Consider the following 18,071-nt stretch of genomic DNA (forward strand, 5'->3'; position numbering starts at 1 on the left):
ATGGCCTTTATTCATTCATAGGATCTGAGCAACGCTGGGAAGGCTGTATTTATTGTCCAATCCTTGGTGCCCTGAGAAGGTGGCGCTGTGCCATCTTTTTGAACCACTGGTAGCGGTTTGATGCAATTGAATGGTTTACTAGGCAACTTCAGAGAGCAGTTATGAGTCAACTATATTGGTGTGGGACTGGAGTCACATATAGACCAGACCGGGCAAGGATGCCAGGTTTCATCCCTGAAGGACATTAGTGAACCATTTGGGGTTTTACAACAATCCAACAGCTTATGGTCACTTTTATTGAAACCAGCTTTACATTTCCAGCTTAAAAAAAAATGAATTTTCATTCCCAAAGTGCTATGGTGGCATTTAAACCCACATTCTCTGGATTATTGATTCAAGCCTCTGGATTGCTCGTCCAGAAATATAACTAGTCCACGACCTTACCCTATCTCTATTACGGCTAACTTTAACAGCAATTGTTTCCAGGCTAATCTAGAATATTATTTACCATAGCTGATTAATTCCATTGGTTTTGTTCCATCAGATTATCTGTTATGAAGCTCCCTGTGTTTGTGGGCTGTGTGGTGCTCTACATTCTTGCTGCAGCCTCTGGCTCCCCATTTGACCCAACTTTGGATGAAGCCTGGAACAGCTGGAAATCATTTCACAATAAGCAGTACAAACAGGTAAGAAACTATAAATGCTGATCATTGTGCACAGAATTGAGCTAGTAAAGGCTGCAGTAATTGCTTACAATTCAACAATAACAACAACTTGCATTTATATAGTGCCTAAAATGTAGTAAAACATCCCAAGGTGCTTCTCAGGATTGTTTCAAACAAAGATTCACAACAAGCCACATAAGGAGATATTCGAACAGATGACCAAAAGCTTGGTCAAAGAGGTAGATTTTAAGGAGCATTTTAAAGGAGGAGAGTGGGAGAGAGGCACAGAGGTTTAGGGATGGAATTCCAGACCTTATCGGGGATCATCAAGAGGCCAGAATTGGAGGAGTTCTGAAATCTCGGAGAGTTACAGATATAGGGAGGGGTGAGGCCATGGAGAGATATTGAGGCAAGGATGAGAATTTTAGAATCGAGGCCTTGCCAGACTGGTGGTCAATGGAGGTCAGCAAGAACAGGAGTGATGGATGAACGGGACCAGGTGAGAGTTAACATATGGGCAGCAGAGTTTTGGATGAGCTCAGGTTTACTGAGGCTGCAAGGCCCGGAGAGCTTTGGAATAACAACAACAACAACAACTTATATTTATATAGTGCCTTTAATGTAGTGAAATGTCCCAAGACGCTTCATAGGAGTATTATGAGATAAGACATTTGACACCGAGCCGCATAAGTAGAAATTAGCGCAGGTGATCAAAAGTTTGGTCAAAGAGGTATATTATTCAGAGTCTTAAAGGAAGAAACTGAGGTAGAGAGGTGGAGAGGTTTAGGCAGGGAGTTCCAACAGGGAGGTAACAAAAGGCACAGCCACCAATGGTTGAGCGATTATAATCATGGATGATCAAGAGTGCAGAATTAGAGGAGTGCAGATATATAGGGGGTGGTTGTGGAGCAGGAGGAGATTATAGAGATAGGAAGGGGCAAGGCCATGGAGGGATTTGAAAATAAGGATGAGAATTTTGAAATTGAGGCACTGCTTAACTGGAAGCCGATGTAGGTCAGCGAGCACAGGGGTGATGTGTGAGCGGGACTTGATGCGAGTAAGGACACAGACAGCTGAGTTTTGGATCATCTCTAGATCATCGGGTAGAATGTGGGAGTCCAGCCAAGAGTGCATTGGAATAGTCAAGTCTAGAGGTAATAAAGGCATGGATGAGGGCTTCAACAGCAGATGAGCAGAGGCAGGAGCGGAGTCAGGCGATGTTACAGAGGTGGAAATAGGTGGTCTTAGTTATGCAGCAGATATGTGGTCGAAAGCTCATTTCAGGGTCAAATATGACACCGAGGTTGCGAATAGTCTGGTTCAGCCTCAGTCAGAAGTTGGGGAGAGGGGTGGAGTCAGTGGCTAGGGAACGCAATTTGTGGCGGGGATCGAAAACAATGGCTTTGGTCTTCCCAATATTCAAGTGGACAAAATTTCTGCTCATTCAGAACTGGATGTCAGACAAGCAGTCTGACAAGTTAGAGACCATGGAGGGGTCAAGAGAAGTGATATTGAGGTAGAGCTGAGTGTCATCAGCGTACATATGGAAACTGATGCTGTGTTTTCAGATGATGTCGCCAAGGAGCAACATGTAGATGAGAATTAGGAGGGGGCCAAGGATAGATCCTTGGTGGACACCAGAAATAACAATGTGGGGGTGGGAAGAGAAGCCATTGCAGGTGATTCTCTGACTACGATTAGATAGATAATAATGGAACCAGGCGAGTGCAATCCTACCCAGCTGGACAATGGTGGAGAGGCGTTGAAGAAGGATAGAGTGGTCAACCATGTCCAAGGCTACAAACAAGCCAAGAAGGACGAGGAGGGATAGTTTGAGTCTAGAGGAAACAGCTCAACTGTTAATTATTTCTTAACCTGATTTTTTCTTGTTATATCTCTAAATTAAAGATTCAATGCATAATCCTTTTTGATGAATGTTTAAGTTGCACAATCTTTCAGAATCTGATTGATTATTTCCTAAAGTCTTGAATTGTTGATTTTGAAAAAGAGCCATACAGAAAAACAACTCAAGAATATTTAAATAACAGTAATTTACAGAAAAGATCAGTTGCCACCCAGTTACCAAATGATGAGGCCGTGAATCTGTCACAGAATTAAAGCAGCTTTTATTATAATTGTCCCAGCACGCTAGTGTGCCAAGATACACATTTATCTCCTGCAATTTTCTATATGGGGAGTTGTAGTTCTGATCCAAGCCTGTCCAAGGATATAATGAGCGGGAAAGTGGGGCTTTGTCCATTGCCCGCTTTGCCTCAGTTTCCATTTCAGCTCCGCCTCACGGTAACAGCACGTGAATAGAAGTTGTACAGGGCTGGGTGGTGGTGGGAGCCAGGTGGCAATAATTGAAGAGGCCATTCCAAGGGGATCCGTTCTGTACATAGAGTCCAAGATGGTCAGCAGTTTGAAGCTAAGTTAACCTGGTCCATTCCAATATCCAGGAAAGCAGATCCACAGCAATAAGGAATTGGAGCTTCCACCAGGTGCCTATATTTATGAGTGGTGTTCCAATTAAAGATCCTGGTGGGCAGTCCTTTAAGCTGTGACAGCAGAGGCAACACTGCAGCAACAGTGTCTCCCTCCCTTCAATGGTAGATTGCCAGTGCAGAGTGCCGATTCCGCTAGGAAAACTGGACAGGGGCACGTGGGTGAAGTTTTGGACTCTGACCCATTTCCAGTGGTGATACTGCCCTTGAGGAGAATCACTTCCCAACCAGTCTGTTGTTAGTGAGGACAGTTATCCTCCACAACATAGAAGATCAGAGCTATCACAGGAATGGAGGAATGGGAATGTGAATATGGGTTTAATAAACAATCTCCTCGTAAAGAATGCCCTTGGAATGAGTGATCACAGCATGATTGAATTTCAAATTCAGATGGAAGGTGAGAAAGTTGGATGTTCAATCAGCTTACTAAGCTTAAATAAAGGAGATTATGAAGGTATGACGGCTGAGTTGGCTAAAATGGACTGGGAAAATAGATTAACGTGTAGGACGGTTGATGAACAGTGGTGTACATTTAAGGAGATATTTCACAACTCTCAAGAAAAATATATTCCAGTGAGGAGGAAAGGGTGTAAGAGAAAAGATAGCCATCCGTAGCTAACTGAAGAAATAAAGGACGGTATCCAATTAAAAACAAGGGCATACAAAGTGGCCAAAATTAGTGGGAGGACAGAAGATTGGGAAGCGTTTAAAAGCCAACAAAGAATGACTAAAAAAATGACTAAGAAAGGGAAGATAGACTGTGAAAGTAAACTAGCATGAAATATAAAAACAGATAGCAAGAGTTTCTATAGGTATATAAAAAGGAAAAGAATGGCTAGAGTAAATGTTGATCCCTTAGAGGATGAGACTGGGGAATTAGTAATGGGGAACATCGGGATGGCAGAAACTCTGAACAAATATTTTGTATCAGTCTTTACGGTAGAGGACACTAACAATATTCCAACAGTGGACAGTCAAGGGGCTATAGGGGGAGAGGAACTTAACATAATCACAATCACTAAGGAGGTGGTACTCAGTAAGATAATGGGACGAAAGGCGGATAAATCCCCTGGACCTGATGGCTTGCATCCTAGGGTCTGAAGAGAAGTAACGGCAGGGATAGTGGATGCATTGGTTGTAATTTATCAAAATTCCCTGGATTCTGGGGAGGTCCCAACAGATTGGAAAACTGCAAATGTAACGCCCCTATTTAAAAAAGGAGGCAGACAAAAAGCAGGAAACTACAGACCACTTAGCCTAACATCTGTGTTGGGAAGATGTTGGAGTGCATTATTAAAGAAGCAGTAACAGGACATTTGGAGAAGCAAAATTCGGTCAGACAGTCAGCATGGATTTATGAAGGGAAAGTCATGTTTGACAAATTTGCTAGAATTCTTTGAGGATGTAATGAACAGGGTGGATAAAGGGGAATCAGTGGATCTGGTGTATTTGGACTTCCAGAAAGCATTTGACAAGATGCTACATAAAAGGTTACTGCACAAGATAAAATTCACAGGGTTGGGGGTAATATATTTTCATGGATAGAGGATTCGCTAATGAACAGAAAACAGAGAGTAGGGATAAATGGTTCATTCTCGGGTTGGCAATCAGTAACCAGTGGGGTGCCACAGGGATCAATGCTGGGACCCCAACTATTTACAATCTATATTAACGACTTGGAGTAAGGGACCGAGTGTAGCGTAGCCAAGTTTGCTGACGATACAAAGATGGAAGGAAAAGCAATGTGTGAGGAGGGCACACAAAATCTGCAAAAGGACATAGACAAGCTAAGTGAGTGGGCAGAAATTTGGCAGATGGAGTATAAAAGCTTAGTATGCAGGTACAGGAAGTGATAAGGAATGCCAATGGAATCTTGACCTTTATTGCAAAGGATATGGAGTATAAAAGCAGCAAAGTCTTGCTACAGTTGTACAGAGTATTGGTGAGGCCACACCTGGAATATTGCGTGCAGTTTTGGTTTCCATATTTCTGAAAGGATATACATGCTTTGGAGGAAGTTCAGAGAAGGTTCACAAGATTGATTCCAGAGATGAGGGGGTTGACTTATGAGGAAAGGTTGAGTAGGTTGGGCCTCGACTTATTGGAGTTCAGAAAAATGAGAGGTGATCTTATCGAAACATATAAGATTGTGAGGGGACTTGACAAGGTGGAGGCAGAGAGGATGTTTCCACTGATTGGGGAGATTGGAACTAGAGGGCATAATCTTAGAATAAGGGGTCGCCGATTTAAAACTGAGATGAGGAGAAATTTCTTCTCTCAGAGGGTTGTAGATTTGTGGAATTCGCTGCCTCAGAGAGCTATGGAAGCCGGGACATTGAATAAATTTAAGACAGAAATAGACAGTTTCTTAAACAATAAGGGGATAATGGGTAGAAACAAAGAAACATAGAAAAATAGGTGCAAGGGTAGGCCATTCGCCCCTTCGAGCCTGCACCGCTTTTCAATAAGATCATGGCTGATCATTCCCTCAGTACCCCTTTCCTGCTTTCTCTCCATACCCCTTGATCTCTTTAGCCGTAAGGGCTATATCTAACTCCCTCTTCAATATATCCAATGAACTGGCATCAATGAACTGCGGCAGGGAATTCCAAAGGTAAACAACTCTCTGAGTGAAGAAGGTTCTCCTCATCTCAGTCCTAAATGGCCTACCCCTTATCCTAAGACTATGTCCCCTGGTTCTGGACATCCCCAACATCGGGAACATTCTTCCGGCATCTAATCTGTCCAGTCCCGTCAGAATCTTATATGTTTCTATGAGATCCCTCTCATCCTTCTAAACTCCAGTGAATACAGGCCCAGTTGATCCAGTCTCTCCTCATATGTCAGTCCAGTCATCCCTGGAATCAGTATAGTGAACGTTCGCTGCACTCCCTCAAGAGCAAGAACATCCTTCATCAGATTAGGAGACCAAAACTGAACACAATATTCAGGTGAGGCCTCACCAAGGCTCTGTACAACTGCAGCAAGACCTCCCTGCGCCTATACTCAAATCCCCTAGCTATGAATGCCAACATACCATTTGCCTTCTTCACCGCCTGCTGTACCTGCATGCCAACTTTCAATGACTGATGAACCATGACACCCAGGTCTTGTTGCATCTCCCCTTTTCCTAATCTGCCGCCATTCAGATAATATTCTGTGTTCATGTTTTTGCCCCCAAAATGGATAACCTCACATTTATCCACATTATGCTGCATCTGCCATGCATTTGCCCGCTCACCAAGTCACCCTGCAGCCTCTTAGCGTCCTCCTCACAGCTCACACCGCCACCCAGTTTAGTGTCATCTGCAAACTTGGAGATATTACACTCATTTCCTTCATCTAAATCGTTAATGTATATTATAAAGAGCTGGGTTCCAGCACTGAACCTTGCGGCACCCCACTAATCACTGCCTGCCATTCTGAAAAGGGCCAGTTTATCCCGACTCTCTGCTTCCTGTCTGCCAACCAGTTCTCTATCCATGTCAGTACATTACCCCAAATACCATGCGCTTTGATTTGGCACACCAATCTCTTGTGCGGGACCTTGTCAAAAGCGTTTTGAAAGTCCAAATACACCACATCCACTGGTTCTCCCCTGTCCACTCTGTTAGTTACATCCTAAAAAAATTCCAGAAGATTCGTCAAGCATGATTTCCCTTTCATAAATCCATGCTGACTTGGACCGATCCTGTCACTGCTTTCCAAATGCGTTGCTATTTCATCCTTAATGATTGATTCCAACATTTTCCCCACTACTGATGTCAGGCGAACCGATCTATAATTACCCATTTTCTCTCTCCCTCTTTTTTTTAAAAGTGGTGTTACATTAGCTAACCTCCAGTCCATTGGAACTGATCCAGAGTCGATAGACTGTTGGCAAATGATCACCAATGCATCCACTATTTCTAGGGCCACTTCCTTAAGTACTTTGGGATGCAGACTATCAGGCCCCGGGGGTTTATCGGCCTTCAATCCCATCAATTTCCCTATCACAATTTCCTGCTTTATAAGGATATTCTTCAGTTCCTCCTTCTCACTAGACCCATGTCCCCTAGTACATTCAGAAGGTTATTTGTGTCTTCCTTCGTGAAGACAGAACCAAAGTATTTGTTCAATTGGTCTGCCATTTCTTTGTTCCCCATTATAAATTCACCTGAATCCGACTGCAAGGGACCTACCTTTGTCTTCACTAACCTTTTTCTCTTCACATATTTATAGAAGCTTTTGCAGTCAGTTTTTATGTTCCCTGCAAGCTTCCTCTCGTACTCTATTTTCCCCCTCTTAATTAAACCCTTAGTCCTCCTCTGTTGAATTCTAAATTTCTCCTAGTCCTCAGGTTTGTTGCTTTTTCTAGCCAATTTATATGCCTCTTCCTTGGTTTTAACATTATGCATAATTTCCCTTGTTAGCCACAGTTGAGCCACCTTCCCCATTTTATTTTTACTCCAGACAGGGATGTACAATTGCTGAAGTTCATTCATATGATCTTTAAATGTTTGCCATTGCTTATCCACCATCAACCCTTTAAGTATCCTTTGCCAGTCTACTCCAGCCAATTCACGCCTCATACCGTCGAAGTTACCTTTCCTTAAGTTCAGGACCCTAGTTTCCGAATTAACTGTGTCACTCTCCATCTTAATAAAGAATTCTACCATATTATGTTCACTCTTCCCCAACGGGCCTTGCACAACAAGATTGCTAATTAGTCCCTTCTCATTACACATCATCCAGTCTAGGATGGCCAGCTCTGGAGGGTTATGGAGAGGGTTATGGAGAGCTGGCAGGGATGTGGAGTTGAGTCCATGATCGGATCAGCCATGATCGTATTAGATGGCGGAGCAGGCTCGAGGGGCTGTATGGCCTACTCCTGCTCCTATTTCTTATGTTTTTATGGGAGGTAGAATCTGATTTTCACATTTGATTGTGCTACATGAGTAATAAAAAAATTATTCAAATTTACAATGGTAAAAGAGGTTAAAGTTTAACGTTGGTGTAATATTATTTTTAGGATGGTAGTAATCATAGAAGAATGGTTTGGGAGAAGAATATGAAATACATCGAACAACATAACCTGGAGCACTCAATGGGGAAGCGCACATTTACTGTGGGAATGAACCAGTTTGGAGACCTGGTATGTACAAAGTGGAGATAAGGGACACCAGCTCCTGAAAGTGCTTTCAATGAATCAAGAATGCTAGTGTTTTGTAGATCGACTGTGAAAAAGTGAAACAAAGACCGTAGAAGCATACCAGTGTCTATTGTTTATTTTGGTTACCTGGCTATCTGGCATTCTTCGAAACCTAACACCTTGCTTAAGAGTCTCCAATCAAGCTACTGAGAAATTCACACAACTAACATTCTTGATCAACTATATGGAGCTTACATTTGCTTCCTATAGGATACATTCCATTTACCTGCTCAGGTAGCTTAGGAGCCGGTTGGCAGTTAATAAAGGGGGAAATTGGAAGAAGATGATCAAAGATAGATGCAGATGAAGTTGTATATGTCACAAACATAGGTCCTTCCACTAAACTGTTCCACCCCAACCCGCCTCCAAAATGCTTATTTCCGGCTTTAATGGAGGCAGGACAGTGGACGGCAGCCAACCTGCTCCCAGGAGGCGGGTTTAAATATGATAATAAGGTTGGATCCTCGGTTTTAACCTGCTTCGCAGGTGTAACTGCCGGGACTCCTGGGCCCTGAGAATACCACAGCTGCAGTGAGGCGAGGGTTCACTCCTTGTGGGCTGGGAGGAGCAGGATTACCTCCCGTTGGCCCCCCCCCCCACCATCATCCCCATTTTCAAAGAACCCCCCCTCCCCTGAGATCAGAACCCTCCCCGGGGTCAGGGATCAAACCCCCTGAGGTCAGGGCTCGCACCTACTTGGGGTTGTGGTCTCTTCTCCAGCGTTTCCTGCCCGACTGGAAACCAGCCCGTCAATCAGGCTGACTTCCAGCTTCCAGACAGGGAACCTGTCAGTGATGTCACACACACACCTCCAAGGCATGTGGGGAGACCTGGACTTGCGGGTTTCCCATGCGCTGCTGCCCATCCCCTCCGCTCCCAACGGGTCCAGAGGTTAAAAATTCCCCCCAGAGTTTCAGCAGCAGTTACTTGCCTCAGGACCTCAATCATGAAAGGTGCTGAGCCTTCGATATATGCGTGCATGTTCTCATACCCAGCCTCCAACTAATGGCTTCCAGCAGCTGTCATCCCAAGTCACAGTCTCCTCAAGAACTGCATGACAGACATCTTTCCTTAGTTTCGTGGAAGGACCTACGATTGTGACATATTCAACTTCATCTGCATCTATCTCTGATCATCTTCTCCCAGTTTCCCCCCTTTAATAATTGCTAACATCCCCCCTGTTGTCCTTGGTAAGATGTTTAGGAGATTTGTTTGGTCGAGTTTACCAACTCGTTTGTGAATGCTCTCCAGAAGACTTGCTTAAATGTGGACCAAAAGGGACCTTCCTGTGATTTTTCTCTGATGTTAAGACATTCCATTAATTGGACTACACCTGCACTGTGAGAAAATCTAGGCCACAGATGTCTATAACTGCAGCGAAAGCAGCTCTCTGATTCGCTCTGCTCATAAAGTTCCCTTGTTCACCGCGATTCTCAGAAATGCGAAACTGTAATTTCTAGCACTCAAGAATTTATTGAATGTTTTAAATGAGGTGAACAATAGTGTTACTTTATGCAAATGCACTGTGAAGTTGTAAAACAGTATAATAGAATCTTTAAACCCGATTAAAATTTCAGATTTCTTGACTTTCTAGACCACTGAGGAGTTCAGACAGGTTTTGACGGCATCCAGTATAAAGGAAGCTGAAAACATAACTTGCAAAGTGTTCACAGCGCAGGAGAATGTTGAACTGCCTCCAACCGTTGATTGGCGTCCTAAAGGTTACGTTACTCGTGTCAAGGATCAGGTAAAGATGGGAGAAATGCTTCAAATAGTCATTAAAGTGAAAAGCTTTGAAGAACTGTTGGTGATGGACAATATTAAAAACAGAATGAGGTAGATCTTGACTTCGTGCGATCGTCAATAAATGCGACAGCTTGCTGTGATGTGTTGAAATATGTAAAATTCTGTCATTAATTAGACATGGCACAATACATCAAAACAGAAATTATGGGACAATTTATTTTGTGTGCTATATGCGACAAAATTGTAAATCCTTTCTTTATAATCCTTGTGCACAAAGAAAAGCCCTTACATTTGTCTTTCTCTTATTCCTCTTTTATAATCACTATTACTACGACCATTGCTTCTTTGAATTTTCTTCTCTACGAATTGCTATCTTGCACTCTCTTCTTCCTGCATGCTTGCTCAATGTAGTGAAAGTCTCACGGAATCATTTCCTGCGCTGACTCATTCTTCCCTTGCTGCGCTCCATTCCTCCTAAAATTAAAAGGCTTTTTGAAACCCAAGCTTAGTGTCACCTAACCCGTACCTCTTTATTTTTTGCTCCTGTCTCACTTTTTCACCCTTGGTGGGGTCCGGAACGGCGGGCTGCTTCATGGTTCATCAATAGTCCAGAAAATAAGGAATGCCTGAAAACATGTCTCCCCTCACTGTGACTCTCTATTTATTTGTTAGGGCCAATGTGGTTCGTGCTGGGCTTTCAGTACTACTGCTGTACTTGAAGGACAGGTGTTTAAGAAAACAGGGAAGCTGATTTCCCTGAGTGAACAGTACCTGATGGATTGTAGCAGAGCTGTAGGAAATGCAGGGTGTAATGGCGGATCTGTCATGGGCGGCTTCTTATTCATAAAAGAAAAGGGCATCACTTCTGAGCAGTCCTATCCGTACACTGCCAAGGTAACTCTCCTCTTTAACTTCATTGACTGGCATTTGTCAGAAAGTTGATTGACTTTGTTTACTCAGCTTATTATGAATGGAAGAAGACCCCGCATCGCTGTCGTAACGTTTTCCAATAAGTGCAGCGGATTTACGCTGCACTTTCGACAAAGTTACGGCAACAGCTGTGAGGAAATTCCTGGCCAATGTTTGGATCCCAAGTATATTGGGCTTTCTCGGATTTTTGTTTTGTTTTAGGATGGAAATTGTACATTCAACCAAAACGATATTGTTGCCACTTGCAAGGGTGTCAAGCAGATTCCTAAAGACTCTGAAGCGGATTTAGCTGCAGCAGTGGCCACGGTTGGACCCATATCTGCTGGCATAGATGCAGAGCACAGATCTTTCATGTTGTATAAATCAGGTAAGAAGCAAGATTTACAGGAGGGATAAATTCATACACGCCCCAAAGAATTCTGGCCCAAGGGCCACCCGAAATTGGTTTTCCGGTCTCATCTTAATTATTCGGGGTGGCTGCCGGTGCCTGCCCACCTCCAGATTCAGCTTGCCACTCTGGTTCCCTCCAATGTTGCACCACATGCCTCGCCAGCTGGAAGTACTGGGCTGGGAAGGAGCAGAATGGGAAAGGAGGCTGAATGCGGACCGCACCATTATGCAGTAGACCCAAGGAGCCGGAGAAGCATCCTGCTCCACCTTATGGTAAGTATTTTTAGAAAAAATTTACCTTTTTGTTGGCAGCCATCAGTGATCCCTTTAAAGACCATGGTTCGATCGCATGTAGAGTGCACAACACGTGAATCCTTTGTCTGATGGCTTTCAAAATGGAGGTGTCACCAAATGAAATGGTAGCAGGGTAAGTTGTTTTACTGTCCATTAAAAGGCATCATCTCCATAGCACAGCATAGCAGCAAACCTACCTGGCAAAAGAGGATTTGAGTGCACAGCCTGCCATTATTACCCAGTGTCAGTAAGAGCCCTCTGGTGTATATTGTCCCAGCAGCAGACGGTGCAGCTCTGCTTTGGTTTGTTTACGGATTCAGAACCTCTGCATCCAGTTTCCAGTTCTGTGTTGTCATTGCCAGGTATGTGTGCTGATGCCTGTAAAGGTGGGTACATGGAGGTGGCTGCATTCCTCCATTGCTCATCTCCCTTCCTCCTCCAAAGGAACAGCTTTAAGGAGGGATTCCCCTTGGGAAACCCATTGTCCTAATATTTTAGATAAACGATAAAAATGGTAGTCAGTGCACTTGGCACAAAGCAGCTGAGCAACTAACTGAAAACAGGGAAGAAACAGAATAACAAGACAATTGGCAGATTATTGCTGGGTAAGGAGTGTCTTCAATGAAGAAAGAGAGGCAGAGACGTTTAGGGAGGGAATTCCAGACTTTAGGGCCGTGACAGCTGAAGATATGGCTGCTAATGGTGGAGCGATTAAAATCAAGGTTGCTCAAGAAGCCAGAATTGGAGGAGCGCAGAGATCTCGGAGGGTTGTGGGGCTGGAGGAGATTACAGAGATAGGGAGGGGAGAGGCCATGTAGAGATTTGAAAACAAGGATGATAATTTTTAAATCGAGACATTGCTTAACCAGGAGCCTATGTAGGTCAGCGAGCACAGGGGTGATGGGTGAATGGGACTTGGTGCGAGTTACGACACAGGTAACATAGTTTTGGATGACCTCAGTTTTACGGAGGGTAGAACATGGGAGGCTGGCCAGGAGCTCCCATGTAGGGATTGGCACAACAGTGATACTGGCCCACTAAGAAGAATGATATTGGAGTGATAACCTGCTTCTCTGAGAGCGGACACCCGAGGCCCGAATTGGGCAGAAGATGAAGATGGAAGAAAATAAATGTCAACGTTGACATATTTCTTCAATAGAAATCGTAACAGCTGTGCTTTCCCTAGAGCTCAGACCTGCTCTCTGTTGTACCTTTAGATATAGGACCTGCTGTGTCTATCAGGGGTGAGCTGGACAGTATTTCTGGATTAGCCCAGGGATGCCCTCGAACATGCCCACAATGCAGGATCTTACCATAATAGGGATAGAAACATAGAAACATAGAAAATAGGAACAGTAGTAGGCCATTTGGCCCTTCGAGTCTGCACCGCCATTCAATATGATCATGGCTGATCCTCTATCTCAACACCATATTCCCGCTTTTTCCCAAGCCCCTTGAGGCCTTTTGTTTGTAGAAATCTATCTATCTCCCTCTTAAATATAATCAGTGACTTGGTCTCCACAGCCTTCTGTGGTAGAGAAGTCCACAGGTTCACCACCCTCTGAGTGAAATAAATTCTCCTCATCTCGGTCCTAAATTTCCTACCCCGTATCCTGAGACAGTGACCCCTTATTCTTAACTTCCCAGCCAGGGGAAATATCTTCCCCGAATGCAGTCTATCCAACCCAGTCAGAATTTTATAAATTTCAATGAGATCCCCTCTCATTCTTCTAAACTCTAGTGAATACAGGCCTAGTCAACCCAATCTCTCCTCATACAACAGTCCTGCCATCCCAGGAATCAGTCTGGTGAATCTTTGCTGCACTCCCTTTATGGCAAGTATATCCTTTCTTAGGTAAAGAGAACAAAACTGAACACAATACTCCAGGTACTTTCCTCACCAAGGCCCTATATAACTGTAGTAAGACATCCTTGCTCCTGTACTCAAATCCTCTTGCAATGAAGGCCAGCATACCATTTGCCTTCCTAACTGCTTGCTGCACCTGCATGTTTGCTTTCAGTGACTGGTGTACAAGGACACCCAGGTCCTTCTGTACATCGACACTGCCCAAGCCATCACCATTTAAATAATACTTTGTCCTTATGTTTTTTCTACCAAAGTGGACTAAAGAAGCATCTGCTTCCATCCTCCTTCCTCCCACAGACCACAATTTCTTAAGGAAGATGCGGAGGGCGGAACCCAGGATGTTGAGAATCTGTCCTAAATAGTGCTTACACTAGGATTGTCCCGGGGGTCGGTCCCTATCCCCATCCTGCAAGTCAGAATTGTTACCCTCGGTTACCTAATCATGGAATTTAGATGTGTCCCACACAGAATTCCAACTTTCATTGTGGAATCCACTATAATCTTTTGAAATTCGGCAATAACAGATACAAATATTTATTTTTCTGTAGGAATTTTTTATGAGCCTCACTGCAGTTCTGTCAAACTTGATCATGGAATTTTGGTGGTTGGATATGGAACTGAAAATCAGAAGTCATATTGGATTGTTAAAAACAGGTATGTCACAGGGTGGGAATGGGGGGATTACATTAAATGCATGTTAATTCTGGATCAGAGTTTACATTTATTCATAATTAAAGCTACAGCTGTAAATAAAAAGTTCTGTCGCTCTGGCGATGTAAAATCTTTGTTTCCTTGACTGGAATTTGTTGCCAAGATATTAAAGTTTCACGGAAGTCTCTCTGTAATTGGTGTCAGTCATGGGTCAGTCCGTAAACTCACTCATCTGAGTTGGAAGGTCGTGGGTTCAAGTTCCACTGCGAGAATTTGAGCATATAATCTAGGCTGACTCTCCAGTGCAGTACTGAGGGAGTGCTGCACTGCCAGAGGTGCTATCTTTTAAAGAAGAGCAGTGGAGTTTTCTCTTGTGTCCTGGGCAATATTTTTCACTCAACCAACATCACTGGAACAGATTATCTGGCCATTATCTCATTGCTGTTTGTGGGAGTTGAGGTTATGACAGGAGCTATATAAATGTAAGTTCTTTCCATTGTTAATGGGAAGCCGAGGCTGAGGCTCACACCAAGACTGAGAAGAGGAAATACATCAAAATACAGTAACTTACAGTAAGCTTGGGTTTAAATACCTTAGACTGGAAGGAAGGGTCAAGGAGGAAGGTATGGAATTCTATACCATTAAGGGTAGGAAAGAATGAGAGCGGTGATGTTTGCATAGTGAGAATGAAAGGATGCGGATAGTATGTAGGAGAGAGTATGTGGAGATCAATGAGGGAAAGGTCACCTGTCAGAGGACCTGCAATTTCTTGTATCCTGTTATTATCAGGAATGTGGGCTTTGTGTTCTATTATTACTGACCCTGTCTCCCAACTCTGTAATTTGTGTCCAGGCATTGTGATTGACAGGAATCCAGGTGAGAACAGAGATCGATGACAGGAACACATTGACCTTGTGCTTTGAGCGATTGGCATCTGCTGTGAAAATCTGACTATCTTGCAGTGACTGGCTGTAGGACAAAAATGTTCAAACAGTTGGAATTGCGGTTTGAAAATATAATTTTGCGACTAGCTCCGAGAATAATGGCCAATAATGCAATAGCGGGCACCCAATCTGCTGGGATACTAACATCTTGTAATGCTCCTGAGGTACCTAGGAAGCTTTAGTGCAACTGGTTAGCACACAGGTTGCTGGGCGCTACTGGAGAAACCACGTGCAAAGCTCATCAAAGCCTCACAAGAATCTAACTTGGGGGTCTGCCAATAATGTGGCTGGTCAACTGAAATGTTAAAGATTGAGATCAATAGATTTTTGAGGGTGTTAATGTATATGGGGAAAAAGCAGGTAAATGGAGTTGAGGTGCAAAGCCTTGATTTAATAGAATGGTGGAAGAGGTATGAAAGGTTGAATGGCCTACTCCTATCTCTGTGTTCCTATGGAGCTCCTCAGTAGTGCTGTAGCCAAACAGTGTCCATTTGAAATGTAAAACTCCCCTTCCTGGTGTCCCCCTTCACCCTGACCCTCTGTCCTGCAGTGTCCCTTGCCACTCTGCCCCCATGCCACATCTATCCCCTTTCTCTGTACTCCTCCCCCTCCATAATGGAAAACTCTATGCCAGTACCCTGCAGGCAGCCAAAATCCTTTGGCAGACTGGTGGTGTCTGAAATTCCAGCCCGGTCTCCTCCTGGTGCTCCTGATGGATCATGGTCAATGTGTCCAGAGCATGAGGTCAATATTCAAATGAGTTGAACTTGCATCGATGAGTGAGGATTCCTACACTAGCGAGCTGGCGCTGCTCCTTTAAATATGGAGCTGGGTGACAATGTGGTGCGGGATAGTAGTGAGTGCTCTAAACATAAGTACGGATGAAATGATTGACTACCGTGTGGAACATGATGGTTCCTGAACTATTAGGGTCATACATGTTACATGTATCATGGCAAGGAAGGCCACCAGAATGATACTGGGGCTTAGAGAGTTAAATTATGGACAGGTTACATAAACTTGACTTGTATTCCCTTGAGTTTAGAAGATTGAGGGGTGATCTAAACGAGGTGTTTAAAATGATAAAGCGATTCGTTGGGGTAGATTCAGAGAATCTATTTGCTCTGAAGGGGGAGCCAAGAACAAGGGGGCACAATCTTAAAATGAAAGCCAGGCTGTTGAGGAGTGGAATGAGGAAGCGCTTTTTCACACAAAGGATCTTGGAAGTATGGAACTCTCTCCCTCAAAAGGCTGTGGATGCTGGGACACTCAAAGCTGTCGAGACTGAGATTGGCAGATTATTGTTGGGTAAGGGTATCAAGGGATATGGAGCGGGTAACTGGCATTGAGGTACAGATCAACCAGGATCTAATTCTATGGTGGAACAGACTCGAGGGGCCGAGTGGCCGACTCCTGTTCCTATAATCTTATTCTAGTGATCTCTATCTCTTCAGGTCTCATTTAACTCCCACTCTCTGTACCTTAAATGTAAAGTAAGATATCTCCTGCAAATCTTATTTTTATGATTTTATTTCTAATGATGTGACTCACCACGACAGTAATGCAAACCTCTTTTATTTGTTTTAGTTGGGGAGCAAATTGGGGCAACAAAGGATATGTCCACATGGCTAAAGACATGGATAACAACTGCGGAATCGCTTCAAATGCGGTTTACCCCGAGGTGTGAAGGTTCAAGTGTACCGGCAGGAATTGGATAAAACTTCATCTACAGGAATCGCATTTCATCTGCCCGGAGCTGCTGTATTTCTGGATCATTATTAATGCTTTCACCTTTGTCATTGTAATTTATAGCTGCCCGTGTCCTAACTCGCGCCCATTGCCTCTGTGCTCGCTGATCTATATCAATTCCTGGTTAAGCAACTCCTCGATTTTAAAATTCTCATCATTGTTTTCAAATCCCTCCATGGCCTCACCCCTCCCTATCTCTGTAATCTCCACCAGTGCTTCAACTCTCTGAGATATTGAGCTCTTCTAATTCTGCCCTCTTATGCATCCCTGATTATAATTGCTCAACCATTGGTGTCCGTGCCTTCTGCTGCCTAGACCCTAATCTCTGGAACTTCCTCCCTAAACCTCTCCGCATCTCTACCTCTCTTTCCTCCTTCAAGATGCTCTTTAAAGGTTACCTCTTTGGCCAAGTTTTTGGTCACCTGCCCTAATTTCTCTGGCTCGGTGTCAAATTTGTTGTCTTATAACACTCCTGTGACGTGCCTTGGGACGGTTCATTACGTTAGCGGCACTATATAAATGCAAGTTTTTGATGTTGTTATCCCTGATTTTAATCGCTCAAGCATTGGTGGCAGTGCCTTCAGCTGCCAAGGCCCAAAGCTCTTGAATTCCGTCCCTAAACGTATCCGCTTCTCTCGTCTCTTCCTCTCTTTCCTCCTTAAAGATGCTCCTTAAAACCTACCTTTGACCAAGCTTTTGGTCATCTACCCTAATTTAAGAACATAAGAACATAAGAAATAGGAGCTGAAATAGACCATTTGGCCCCTTGAGCTTGCTCCGCCATTCAATAAGATCATGGCTGACCTGATCATGGACTCGGCGCCACTTCCCTGCCCGCTCCCCATAACCCTTTATTCCCTTATCGCTCAAAAATCTGTCTATCTCCGTCTTAAATCTATTGAATGATCCAGCCTCCACAGCTTTCTGGGGCAGAGAATTCCATAGATTTACAACCCTCTGAGAGAAGAAATTTCTCCTCATCTCAGTTTTTAATGGGCGGCTCCTTATTCTGAGACTAAGTCCTCTAGTTTTATTTTCCCCTATGAGTGGAAATATCCTCTCTGCATCCACCTTGTCGAGCCCCCTCATTAACTCATAAGTTTCAATAAGATCACCTCTCATTCTTCTGAACTCCACTGA

At 43.8% G+C, this 18,071-nt stretch overlaps 1 protein-coding gene across 1 annotated transcript; it reads left to right on the top strand.

The window, feature by feature from the left end:
* Positions 1-545: 545 nt before the first annotated feature.
* On the top strand, positions 546-16,869 carry LOC139228703 (procathepsin L-like). Its single transcript, XM_070859972.1, has 7 exons — positions 546-686; positions 8,181-8,303; positions 9,955-10,107; positions 10,779-11,000; positions 11,238-11,403; positions 14,136-14,241; positions 16,770-16,869. Exons 1-7 carry the CDS (start codon positions 555-557, stop codon positions 16,867-16,869), a joined length of 1,002 nt encoding a protein of 333 aa, XP_070716073.1. The 5' UTR covers positions 546-554.
* The last annotated feature ends 1,202 nt before the right edge of the window (positions 16,870-18,071 follow it).

This window comes from Pristiophorus japonicus, chromosome 18 (genome assembly GCF_044704955.1).
Source record: "Pristiophorus japonicus isolate sPriJap1 chromosome 18, sPriJap1.hap1, whole genome shotgun sequence".
Lineage (NCBI taxonomy): Eukaryota > Metazoa > Chordata > Chondrichthyes > Pristiophoridae > Pristiophorus > Pristiophorus japonicus.